This window comes from Mangifera indica, chromosome 1 (assembly GCF_011075055.1).
Source record: "Mangifera indica cultivar Alphonso chromosome 1, CATAS_Mindica_2.1, whole genome shotgun sequence".
Taxonomy (NCBI): Eukaryota; Viridiplantae; Streptophyta; class Magnoliopsida; order Sapindales; family Anacardiaceae; genus Mangifera; species Mangifera indica.
In genome coordinates, this window is record NC_058137.1 from 6,514,123 (window position 1) to 6,525,892 (window position 11,770).

Here is an 11,770-nt window from a genome sequence, read left to right on the forward strand (position 1 = left end):
GATGAATAGTATGCCTAACTAGAGTATTGAATCAAAGATGTTACGCCTTAATTGATTTTGACCAGAGAGCAAATCAGTTCCACTTTTAATTTAAAATAAGAAATTACAGGCATATATTGCTCTTAATTCCTTTGCCATTTCTATTTCCATCTCCTTTATTCTTCCCACGTTCCAGATCATCCAGTGAGAACCAAACTTCAACACAGAAATGGATCCAGATGCCAATGACCAAGAACCAACATCATTTCTCAGCACAAAACGTTTTCTCCTTTTAAGGTCACTTGTAAAGCTCAGGTAATTACACAGGTGAAATAACAGCTTCTGCAATACAATCATTCAATAGTAACCATTCTTTAACCTCCCATCGTTAAAAAGTTGTGAGAAAGAAATGGAACTATGCAAAGTCAAGCTGAGAAGAGAAAAATATGTTGGGCTCAAGCTTTAAATGCAATTTTTGGTTATGAATAATATTTACAAGATACCCAGAGAAACTTGGTATCTGCAGTAGCAAAGAGGTTACCAATATGACGAGAACTTTGTGGTAAATTTAATATTGGACAATTGGGGAAGGTCAATAACGGTTGAGAGTTTACAGGCAAATCAAGGTTCAATCCAAGAATTTAAGTTACAACCAATATCCGCATCTTATTTATCTATCCTCTTTACAAAGCTTAGCTTAAACTAAGGGCATAGTAATGTCACCTTAAAGATAAAAGCAAGCATGGTATCTCAGAAGCTTATACAATTTTGTTAGATCAATAACTAGGACACACTGCAATATCATACAAATATAATACATTTAACTTCCTTAATTTTAATTTCAGTAGCGACAGGATGATTGAAAGAAAATACAAGTCAAATTACATGACTGGAAAATTTCGACCACATTGCTAAAATTGAGTTGCAAATGATCATGCATGATCAGCTTTGACATAAATTTTAAGGATGCAATTACAGGGACAATGCATCCATATCTAGCACAGCATTGATGTCATTCACAAGCTGGTTTCGTGTCAAAGCTGCTGAGGCAGATTGCAAAGGCTTGGAAGGCAGAGAGTGGGTAGTGATAATCCATGGTGAAGATATCTTTTCCAATTTTTCCAAATTGCAGAATTACCTTTTCCTGCTCTGCAGTTGGCTCATTGTGGGTTGGGTCAATAGCTGCCACAAGCTGGAAATTCTTAACAGAAGCAACTGTGACACGCCCTTTAAAATTTAGGCACCAGCATTGTAGCTGCTCATGCCATCTAGGAGCCTTATTTTTTAAAACCAGCGGCTCAGGAGAGCCCATTGTCAATCCTGGTGAAACTGACAAACCTGGGACCCCACTACATGTCACTGGTCCCTTTTCCTTGAAACCTGGGACGGAAGACAAGTGCTCCTCAAAAGACTGTGGGAACGATGATGGCATTGGTGCAGCTCCTCCCTCCTCAATGGAAGAGAAAGGAATAGAGTTCATGATGCAATTCATTCTCCTTGGTCCTCTCGTGCGCAGAACATTGAACTCATAGGAGATGGTGCCTATTCTGTAGTTATATGCCGGTACTCTTGGAGAGACCTGCTTAGAATGAAACCTGCGACTCATACGATTAGTTGGCTGAATGGCCATACCACATGGAGGTTGGCCGTCATGTATGGTGAACTTAGTACCCAAAAAGTTAGACCTGTAGAAATTGTGGCAATAAGTTTTTTAATGCAAAGTGAAGAAAAGCTCAGAAACTTTAGTAACAAGTGTATTGAACAAACACTTGCCTCAGTTTACCAACATATGTACTACTGGGCCGAGAAAAATCATCAGCAACCAAAGATATCAGAAAGTCTGTGCATGTTGCTCTTCTAACCTTTCTGGCTGCTAACAGCAACTTATCGCTGCCATCCTCAGCTGTCAATTCAACACCATCACCAATGCACACCTCTTACCAGCTAATGTAAATCCCATCTCAAAAATGTATAAATTTGAGCTACTAAATGAGCCAAACTTTCAGAGGTTTGAAAGAAAGGATAACTTTATCCTAGCTCTATGTAATCCTTGATAATGTTGTAAATTTATGTAAAGGTAATGTCATATTAAGTTTCTGGACAGTGAACTACAGAAAAAAAACTATATTTCAATAGAAAGGTTCTTGAAATCCATTCAATACAGGAACAGGGCTAAAACAGGAGTGGTGGATAATCACTCATAGACTCGACAACAAAATCTAAAAGAGTACAAATGCAAGGATATGAATTCGAAGACAGAAAATCTTAATCAGTAAAGTAATATATACAGGCATACAAATCTATATTCCACACAAATGAAAATTAAGAGGATAAGAGAACTTACAAGGCATCAGACCGAAGAACAAAAGATATGTAGCAGTTGCTCTATCCCTTCTAATAAAGCATTGTATGGGAAAGTCACGGGAACCGGGCTGTTTATAAGCATAAAGACAAGCAGTAAAACCTAGTCAAATAAACTGGGAACATGGATAAGTAAAGACACATTAATAATGGGAGAAACATAAGAAGTACCTGCTTAAGTGAGATTGGAAATGTAAGCCTTCCACACTGCTCAGGGGTTCTAACAATTTCCTTGGTAACTTCCCTCCATGACCTACAAACTGAAGCACAAAAAACAACCACCGCACGAGCTGGCCACGAGGTCTCACTCTCCTCTACCCTCCTGACAATGTTTAAAAGCAATTCAGGTGGTAGATTTGCCCACTTACTCTGTTGATCTGAGTCAGATGGGAGCAAAGCTTGATCGGGAGCTATATGATTTTTTTTACGGCTGCGCTGATGCTTGGCTTCCACTCCTCTCCTTGGTATACTGCCAATCCCATCTTTCATCTCCTTAAGCTCACGAACAATGCTTTTAAACGACATCTTTACACCAACATACCAAATCCCTTTAACACACAAGCTGCATACACATATAAAGAACATATGAACACAGAAATTAACATGATTTTTTCGGGTAAGGGGGCATTTGTAGATATATTCAAGATATCAAATAGAAACTATGATCTACCATTTTAATAATGAGAAAGCCACGCAAAAACGTACAACTTCAATTCATTCTATACCTAAAATGATATCTTGAACATTTAAGAACACCTCAAAAGAAATTCTTGAAAATACCATCAAATTTCCAAGAAAAAAAAACACATCAAAAGGAACATTGAATGATTCATTTATCAAACACAAAAGCCAAAAAATAATACACAATGTATAAAAGAAATGAAACCGACCTGAAACGCCTGCAATGAAACGGAAGACGATGCAAGCCAACAGATGGAAATGGAAGAAACTAAGAACATGCCTTGTTTGTTATCATATTCCCAACATGCCCTTCTCGTTCCTCTCTGTACCGCCACCGTCACAACCACCACCACCACCACCTCCTCCTTAACCCACACACCCTCCACCTATCAGCTCTCTCCCTCCCCCTTAAAACGGATCCAAACCCACTTTACGCTTTTTTATCCTTAAAATTATCTAACATATTCCATTATTCTAATAGTATTGATCCGTCAAAAAAGTTGTAATGTAATCAAAATACTATGGATTTTAACTCACACTAAGCCTGCTTTGCTCGTACTGTATATACGCGTGGCAACTTTTAATAAAAATTTTATCTTGATTTCTGTTCATGTAAGACTGACATTTTTTGTAATTTACCGCTGCAATGATAGTGATGTTACCCACTTGTATTTATGATTTTGACCAAATCTTGTTTGTATTAAAATAGTTTTTTTTCACATTTATGTTTATTCACAACGTTTAAAGACCTAAAAATGTTTTTATGTAGCAAGTGTCAGATTAGATTAGTGCCAACCAAAAGAATGTCACACAATGACTAAATTCAGTGGATGAGAGCATAGACCAGATAAGATTTTTAACCTAGTTCGATGGGTGAATCGATAACTTATGTTTACAGTTATGTTATTAAATTTATGTTCATAGTCATATTATTAAATGTACTTAGTAAGAATAAAAGCAAATTTATAGTGAGAATACTAAATACCATAATAGCTTATTTGTCGAAGAAAAGTTAGGGGTACATGTGCAAAAAATATGTAAATCATGATATCACGATTTTTTATGGTTATGAGATGAATGTGTGCTTCGATATAGTAGGAGAATAATTGCTTTTCAATTATAACTATAGAATTCATTGAAGTGATGTCATGATAATAAGAAAATACTATTTCTTATGTATGAGTTTGCAAAACTTATGATAATTGTCAACTTTTGTTCTCCTTGCTAATTCTGGATGGAATGTTTCTTAGTTGCACCTTGAATTTGTTGATTGAACAACTTGTCACTATCTGATAGCTTGTTGGTTCTTGTGTGTCAAATCCATGAATTCAACAGATGAAAAGTTTTGACAACATAATTATCCCCCAGCCTCTTGGATTTAGAGTGCAAGTGAGGCTTCAAAAACTCTTAACTAGTCTACACAAATGCACAACATATAGAGAGCCATGATTGTTGCTTGTGGTATGTCACAAATATAATGTCTCCATTTGAGCATTTAACATGCCACATGTGCAATTCGTATATTTGTCAAGTTAATTCAGATATCTTAAATGTGTCATCAATTACATTTTTTATAAGTTGTTGGATTGAAGACACATATGTTAAACTTTCTCAAACAACAAGGATTGTTTCCTACTCTATCCTAAAATCTAAAAAAAAAAAAAAAAAAACTCATGGCCCATTCGTAGATCATCTTTTGCCTTAGATGTCTTTTGGTCTCTCTAAGAAACCCTAACCTATTTGCAGGGGCCTTTCAACAATCAAGATATCATAATTATTGTTTGGTGTCATTAAGCATCAATCTTAAGATATGTCTTTTTTATTTTACAGTTAGTGGTAGAGATGCACCTATCAGTTGATTGAATAACTTGTCATTGGTTGACAACTTATCACTCATTGAATCTTGAATTTGTGAGTTTGATCACATGATACCAAATATTTTTCATCCTATATTGAATAAATATAAGAAGGATAATTCTGAAAATTTAAATCATATAAATAACATGTGTGTGTGTGTGTGAAGATGACTGTCATTAATTAATGGATTACTAGTAAGTAAATATGTTATAATATTTGGATCAAATTAGGGATGACAACAAGGAGGATTAGTAAGGGTATCTCAATCCCTGTCTCTATCCCTCTTATGAAGGTGACAAAGATTTATTGTCCCTTCCCTGCAAAGAAAGATATTTTCCTATCCCTCATTGTACCCATGGGGAAAGATCTCATTCCCATACCCTTTAAACATAACATAAATATATTAAAGGGAGAAGGATTATTTCCCACCTAACTTTTGATGCGTTTTCAAAATGCCACCCACGATAGATGAAAATCCACTTTTCCTACCCATGAGCTGTTAATATGAATGATATCCGTTTGCATAAAGATAAAATGTCCATTTTACCCTTGTTAGATGAAATGACAAAAATACCCCTCAATTTAATCTCTCAAAATTGATGTGAGGGTTTTACCTTCACCCCCCTTAGATTTTAGAAACTAACATTTTCACCTTACCTAAAGTTTTTAAACTTTAAAACTAACATTTTCACCCCCAAACCTAGGGTTTCCATATTTTTCAAAATACAACCGCCCCCCATAACTTTCAAAATTAGCATTTCACCCTCATTCTTCAACTTCATCTCCCGACGTCGTCTCCGACGTTGTCACCGACCTCCTCCTTCTCTTGGTGCAACGACGGTGGTGCGACGAAGAGATCTTCATCTCCTCGTCGCACGGTGCGACGAAGAGACAGAGATCTCTTCGTCGCACGATGGGACGAAGAGACCTCTCTTCGTCGCTCGTCGTCTAGATCTAGGAGATCGGTTTCAAACTTCTCTCGTCGTCCAGATCTGGGAGATCGCTCTACGAAGGTCTCTCTTCTTCTTTCTTCATCGCTCGTCGTGTCGTCCAGACGCGACGATGAAGGACGACGAAGCATCGTCCTTTGTCTATTCTTCCAGATCTAGACGACGCTTCATCGTCCAGATCTGGGCGACGAAGAGTTATCCTTCGTCGTCCTTTGTAGTCGGAGATGAGAGTTCGATCGAATGCGTCGGTCCTCGGTGGTGGCCAGAGAAGGAAGCAAACCCCATGGGTGAAATCTAAACTTTTCAAACTTTGAGGATGGGTTAGTTATTAGTTTTTAAAACCTGGAGGGGGGAAACAGTAAAATTTTAAAGTTTTAAGGTTTTAAATAGCAAATGACGATTTTGCCCCTGTCCCTAACTGAAAAATTAGACGACAGTTTGTTCATGGGTGAGAAAAGTGGATTTTCATCTGCCGTGGGTGGCATTTTGAAAACGCATCAGAAGTTAGGTGGGAAATAGTCTTTCTCCCTATATTAAATAACAAAACTAAATAAAATTGAAATCAACTTACTATTTCAAATATTATAAGTATTATATATTAACCACTTTAATATGTACAATAAAAATATAAATAAATTTAAAAAATATAAATAATCTAAAATTATAAATATACATTAGTATTTTAAATAAATATATTAATATAAGTGGACAAGGATAGAGACAGAATAAAAAGAGAACATATGCATTCTCGCTCTTGATTGCAAAATTTTTTTCATCCCTATTCTCATTAGATCAGATAATCTCTTTTTCATTAAGGTTAAAATCCTTAAATTTAGCCTAAAATTATCATCTCTAATTAGAATATCGTATTTAAACTGCACAAATTAATTAAGTACATTAGAATTTACTAAGTAATGTATTGGTATACACATTAAATATGTTTTAGTATAACAAAGCAATAGAAAGTTAGGTGAGGGTGAGAGAGCAGGCGAAGATCCAGGCGCTAGGATAAAAGAGAGCCACGTTATGAAATAGAGAGTAGCGGGTGGAGGATTCCGATGTGGGAGTGGGAAACAAGAGCCAACAGCCACAGCTGGACGTGGCCCATATCCACATGAATTAAACTATTTGTTAAGTGGACTAAACTAGCACACTTTGCAACATCCCCTTCACACAAGCTTCTTCGATCTAGATACCTGCAAATCCCACCTTGGTTTTGTTTCATTTAATTAAGTAATATTATATATATCTATTTTAAATATATAAATAAATATTATTTTATTATATAATAATATATATTTATTTATATATTTAAAATAAATATAAATAAATTTATTGATATATAAATAAAAATTGATAAGATGTATGTTGGGTTGATAGTAATGATGACATATTCTTTCACAATAAAAATTGAGTGAAAAAAGCAAAGAATAATTTATGATTAGATGGGAAAATATGAGTATAATGGAATCAATCAGATGGTGTGCACGTTGAAGTCAAGCGAAGGGATCAAAAGTCATAATTCTCCCAACTACCTTCCCTTGTTGTGGAACCCATGTCTTCCTTCAATGATTTTCTTGTACCCTTAATTTTTGTTTTGGATTTGGTAATTAGGTGACTCATTCTTCTCCCTCCTCTCTGAAAGTTTTGGATTGTCATTAATTTGATATTTTCTGTTTTTTTGCCTCTTGACAATTAATATTCATCTTAGAATAAATGCTCCATCACCAGGCACCAGATTTTCTCATTTGTAAATTACCTAATTGTGACAAGAGATGATAGCACTAAAAAAATATTGATATTAACAGATAAATTGATATAAGTATTATTTTTATAATTTTAACAATTAATTATATATATTTTCATTAAAATTAAATAAATTTATTACTTTAATAAGAAAAAATGGTTGTTTTTGCCGTTAAAAAGTTTTAATAACAAAAAAATTTTATTATCATCTGTCGTTATATTTTCTAGTTAAAAATATTAAAGTATTACCGTCATTAATACTTTTAATACTTTGATAATTTTTTAATACTTAAAGTAGAAATAGCAAACAAATTTCTTTTTATATTACATGTTATATCATTAATTAAACTATAAATAATAAAAAATAAAATACTAGAGTAATATTTTAATCTTATTATCCAAACACAACCTTAGAATAATATGCTAATGGAGACTTAGTGCCACGTGTAAGTCCTACCATTCTGACACTCTTCTATTAGCTAGTCTTGCATATGGTAAAAGGCCAAAGGACTAGTTCCCACCCAAAGTATCATTTAATCTCAAGTTCTCATCTTTTAATTTTGAAAATCTCATTTACTTGTCTATAGATAGTTAAAATTAACAGAACTCTAATCCCTTAAAATTTTATCTTATCCTTTCCCCTAAACCCTAAAAACTAATAATTTCTTATAGGTCAAGTTTTAAAAATTGACATTTCCCCCCCTAGGGTTTAGTTTTCAATCCTCGATACCAAATCTGGTGCCATTGCCAACAACAAAGATTTTCTGATGCATCACCATGCTCCGATGGTCTCTCTTGCCTCTTCTGAAACACTAATCAATGCAGATTTAGTCTAGAAAGATGAAGAGCTTCGTCAGGAGACAAAACTCTTTGTCTTCCCAAACGAAGATGAAGATCTCGTCTTCATCTGGAAAGACAGTCATATTCCTAGAAGAAGACGTTTGGAAAGACGATCATCTTCTCAAACAAAGACGAGATCTTTATCTTCGTATAGGAAGATGAAGACTTCATCTCTTGATGACGCTTTTGGTCTTTCTAGACCAGATCTGCGTCAGTCGATGTTCTAGAGGATGAGAGAGAGACCGTTAGAGCGTGGTGATGCATCAAGGAATCTTCGTCATCGGTGATGGCGCCAGGTATTGAAAACTAAACCCTTGGGGGGGGGGGGGGAGAGAACATCATTTTTTAAAACTTGACCTATGGAGCAAACTTTTAATTTTTAGGGTTTTCGGGGGGGGGGGGGGAAGGAGATTAAATTTCAATTTATTTTTAATATTATAAATGAAATGATAATTTTGTCTTTGAAACTAATAGATCTAACCCCCTATGATAAAGAACCCACTAGGCGACCTGCCCTAGGAATCCTTAAATCAATCCATTATGCACATCTCAAAAAAACTAGAAAACAAGTTAGATCAATCAGATTAGAACCTTAAGGAAACTAAGTCCTTAAAACCCCAATCTTAAGATACTACAAAGGTTGATCACTCCTTTGATAAGTCAAGATAATGTATTCTTCCAAGAACATAAGGGAACAAAGCAAAGTTTGCTAAAAATACCTTAAAATTATTAATAATTTGTTTGTTTTCGTTTTTCATAGTTGTAACCTTTATATAGGCATGTAATCATCATAATCCTAGACATAAAAGTCAAAGTAAAAAAAACCTTAGCTAATATATTAAGACATGGGCTAACCTACAAGCCCAAATAAATCCAAGAAGTTAAGTCTTTTATATGTATATTTAGCCTTAACTTAAATTCTAATAATCCAAAATACCTAATCATTTTATTTAAGCCTTTCTTTAGCTTGAGCTATGCGGCCCGGAATTATATCATGGACTCCAAGTTTTATTCTTCAAGTTCTAAGCCTTGTCCATTGTCTTGCACATAAAGATCGGTGATTATCCTCGGTGTAGCATTGAAAACTTCTAGAACAGCCTATTTGTCATGCATCTTCATGATTAAGCCTTGTAAAACCTCTTTCATCTTCTTTGTCCTTGCTCTAGTCATTGGACCACCAATTCCTTGTAAAGGATCTTGGGAATACTTGCTTTGTTGCACTTGATCAGCACCTTGGTCTCCATCACCCTATAGGTGGAAACTTGAGATTAGATGATATTTTGGGTGAGAATAAATCCTTTGGCCATGGTAAAATGCCTGAGGAAGTGTGAGACAAATTGTTTGATAATCACTAGTATGTGCTCGGTTTATTATATATTTTAGCTTCTGATAATTGATTTAAAATCCTGGGATAATCGTGCAATTGACAGCATGGATTTGCCATTGTTGATTGTGAAAATGATGAAGGAAATCCTGTTATAACTCTGAGTTAAAGGATGGCCCTTACAATTGTACCATGTGGGATTTCAGTTTCCAACCGTTGTATCTCTATGTTTTCTTATTGGTTAAAACTCATAGTCTGTGTAATTGTTTTCAGGCCTTTCTGAATACCAAGAGTATTTCCAATTAGCTGACTATTAAAAATACAGGCAATATGCCATTTTCATTTAGTATTGCTTTCCATACATACTGAAGTGTAAGTTAAATTGTGCTTAGACCTTTTTCATCTACAAAGCCCGTGAAAGCTTACATTCACGTAGGTCTACTGTAATTCTTACATCAAGATCCAACTCTTGGCATTAACATAATGTTTGTATTGGGGGCATTCACATTGATGCTCCTAATGAAGTACAGCTTGATAGTGGCTTGGGTGACACAATATCTATCCACAATACCAAGTACATGATTTGGAACCTCTTTCTAGTATTTGATCTGGCAAGGACTCCCCAAATTCAGCTGCTTTACATTTCTGTTCCCTAACCTTGTATCTGCAAATGGAAGCATGCTAAAATATTTTGTTTGTTGGAATTGCTAAAGGTATTAAATGTCAATTTTCTTCCTCAGGCGACTAGCTGAATTTAAAGGAAGCTGGGCTTCCCTTTATCAGTTCAGTTTAAAATGATTCTAGATGGTCTCTTTAGCTTTAAAATTTAGTGAAGGCATCAAATGCTAAATGAACAGTTTTTGAGGTTTTTCATGATGTTAAGGGCCTGAGCAACTGTTTATAGAAATTCTTTTCACTGTTAATTTTTCAAAAAGTTGCTTATTTTATGTTCTGTTGCTACTCCAGATTGGAATTGTCCAGCTAGAATCTGGACAATCTTGGTCAGCTAAGAGGCGTCCCCACCCTTATACATATTGTCAAAGCACATAAAAGATGTCGGACATATGTCGTAAACTCTTTAAACTGTCAAGACATATTTTAGCTTACAAAACCAAAATGTCAAGACAAGCTTTGGCTTGCGAAACCAAAATTATGATAGACTATGTGTTTAAAATAAACAATATCTTGACAGTAAACCAAAGTAGACAATATTTTGACAATAAACTGAAGTAAATAATATCTTAATAATAAGTCAAGCTATTAAACTAGTGATATTTCTCAAAAACCCATAGTTTTTTAACGATTTGAATTGTTTCCCCTAGTTGAGTTTTGATCAGACCAAATGCAATTACAAATTTCTTAATATGCATTTGGATTGCTGTATCTTTCTCCTTGTCCTCAAGATCTAACAGCAAACTTCTTGTTGATGGCTTATAACCTTCATGTTTCAATCTCTCCGCTATTTGGTCCCAGGTGTGGTTAATCTCACCAATATGTGGATGGGACCTATCCCCGTAAAATATTCTTGGGAATTACCACTTAGACTGATTGAACTGCAGCCTGGAAGTTTGGTGATTCCCAGGTTGATCATCTGATGATTTTGTTTACCCAAGTGGACATTTTTGCGGATCCAAGAGGCCTTGAGTAGGGGTTCCCAAATAACATAATCAATAAAATTATGTGTATAAATAAGATTAATAATTTTATGCACAAATACTTACATATCACTTTATGATTAAGTATTATTTTATCTTTAATTTAAAATTACCTAATCATATGATGATATGTCATTGTTTGTGTATATAACACTACTGATCCTCTGATAATATTGTTCCACAAGAAAGTATTGGGTGTCTTAATTCTGTCAAACGCCATCCGGGCATTGCATGGTTTGAACATTTGGGCATGCACCTGCTTCACTTCCTCCATGTACTAACATCTAGTGAGCAGAGACAAGGTCTGGGTAGAATTTGATCCCCAAGAAAACTTGATTGTTGGAGTTAGTGAGACCAATGCCATTTTTTGTGGCAGG

At 35.0% G+C, this 11,770-nt stretch overlaps 1 protein-coding gene across 1 annotated transcript; it reads right to left on the reverse strand.

Annotated features, from left to right (window-relative positions):
• Window positions 1–780: 780 nt before the first annotated feature.
• Window positions 781–3,469, reverse strand: LOC123211723 (tubby-like F-box protein 2). The gene is made up of 5 exons (XM_044630579.1): window positions 3,231–3,469; window positions 2,512–2,902; window positions 2,324–2,411; window positions 1,753–1,882; window positions 781–1,664 (listed from the first exon to the last, which is right to left on the reverse strand). The coding sequence occupies exons 2-5, from the start codon at window positions 2,863–2,865 to the stop codon at window positions 992–994; spliced, it is 1,245 nt and encodes a 414-aa protein (XP_044486514.1). The 5' UTR covers window positions 2,866–2,902; window positions 3,231–3,469; the 3' UTR covers window positions 781–991.
• Between the last annotated feature and the right edge of the window lie 8,301 nt (window positions 3,470–11,770).

What these genes read in the sequence shown, in the direction of transcription:
- LOC123211723 (XM_044630579.1), bottom strand. Translation starts at nt 2,865, where the DNA reads ATGTCGTTTAAAAGCATTGTTCGTGAGCTTAAGGAGATGAAAGATGGG. An exon ending in TTCCAATCTCACTTAAGCAG is followed by an intron (nt 2,412 to 2,511) that starts GTACTTCTTATG and finishes GCTTATAAACAG; the next exon opens with CCCGGTTCCCGTGACTTTCC. An exon ending in ACATATGTTGGTAAACTGAG is followed by an intron (nt 1,665 to 1,752) that starts GCAAGTGTTTGT and finishes CAATTTCTACAG; the next exon opens with GTCTAACTTTTTGGGTACTA.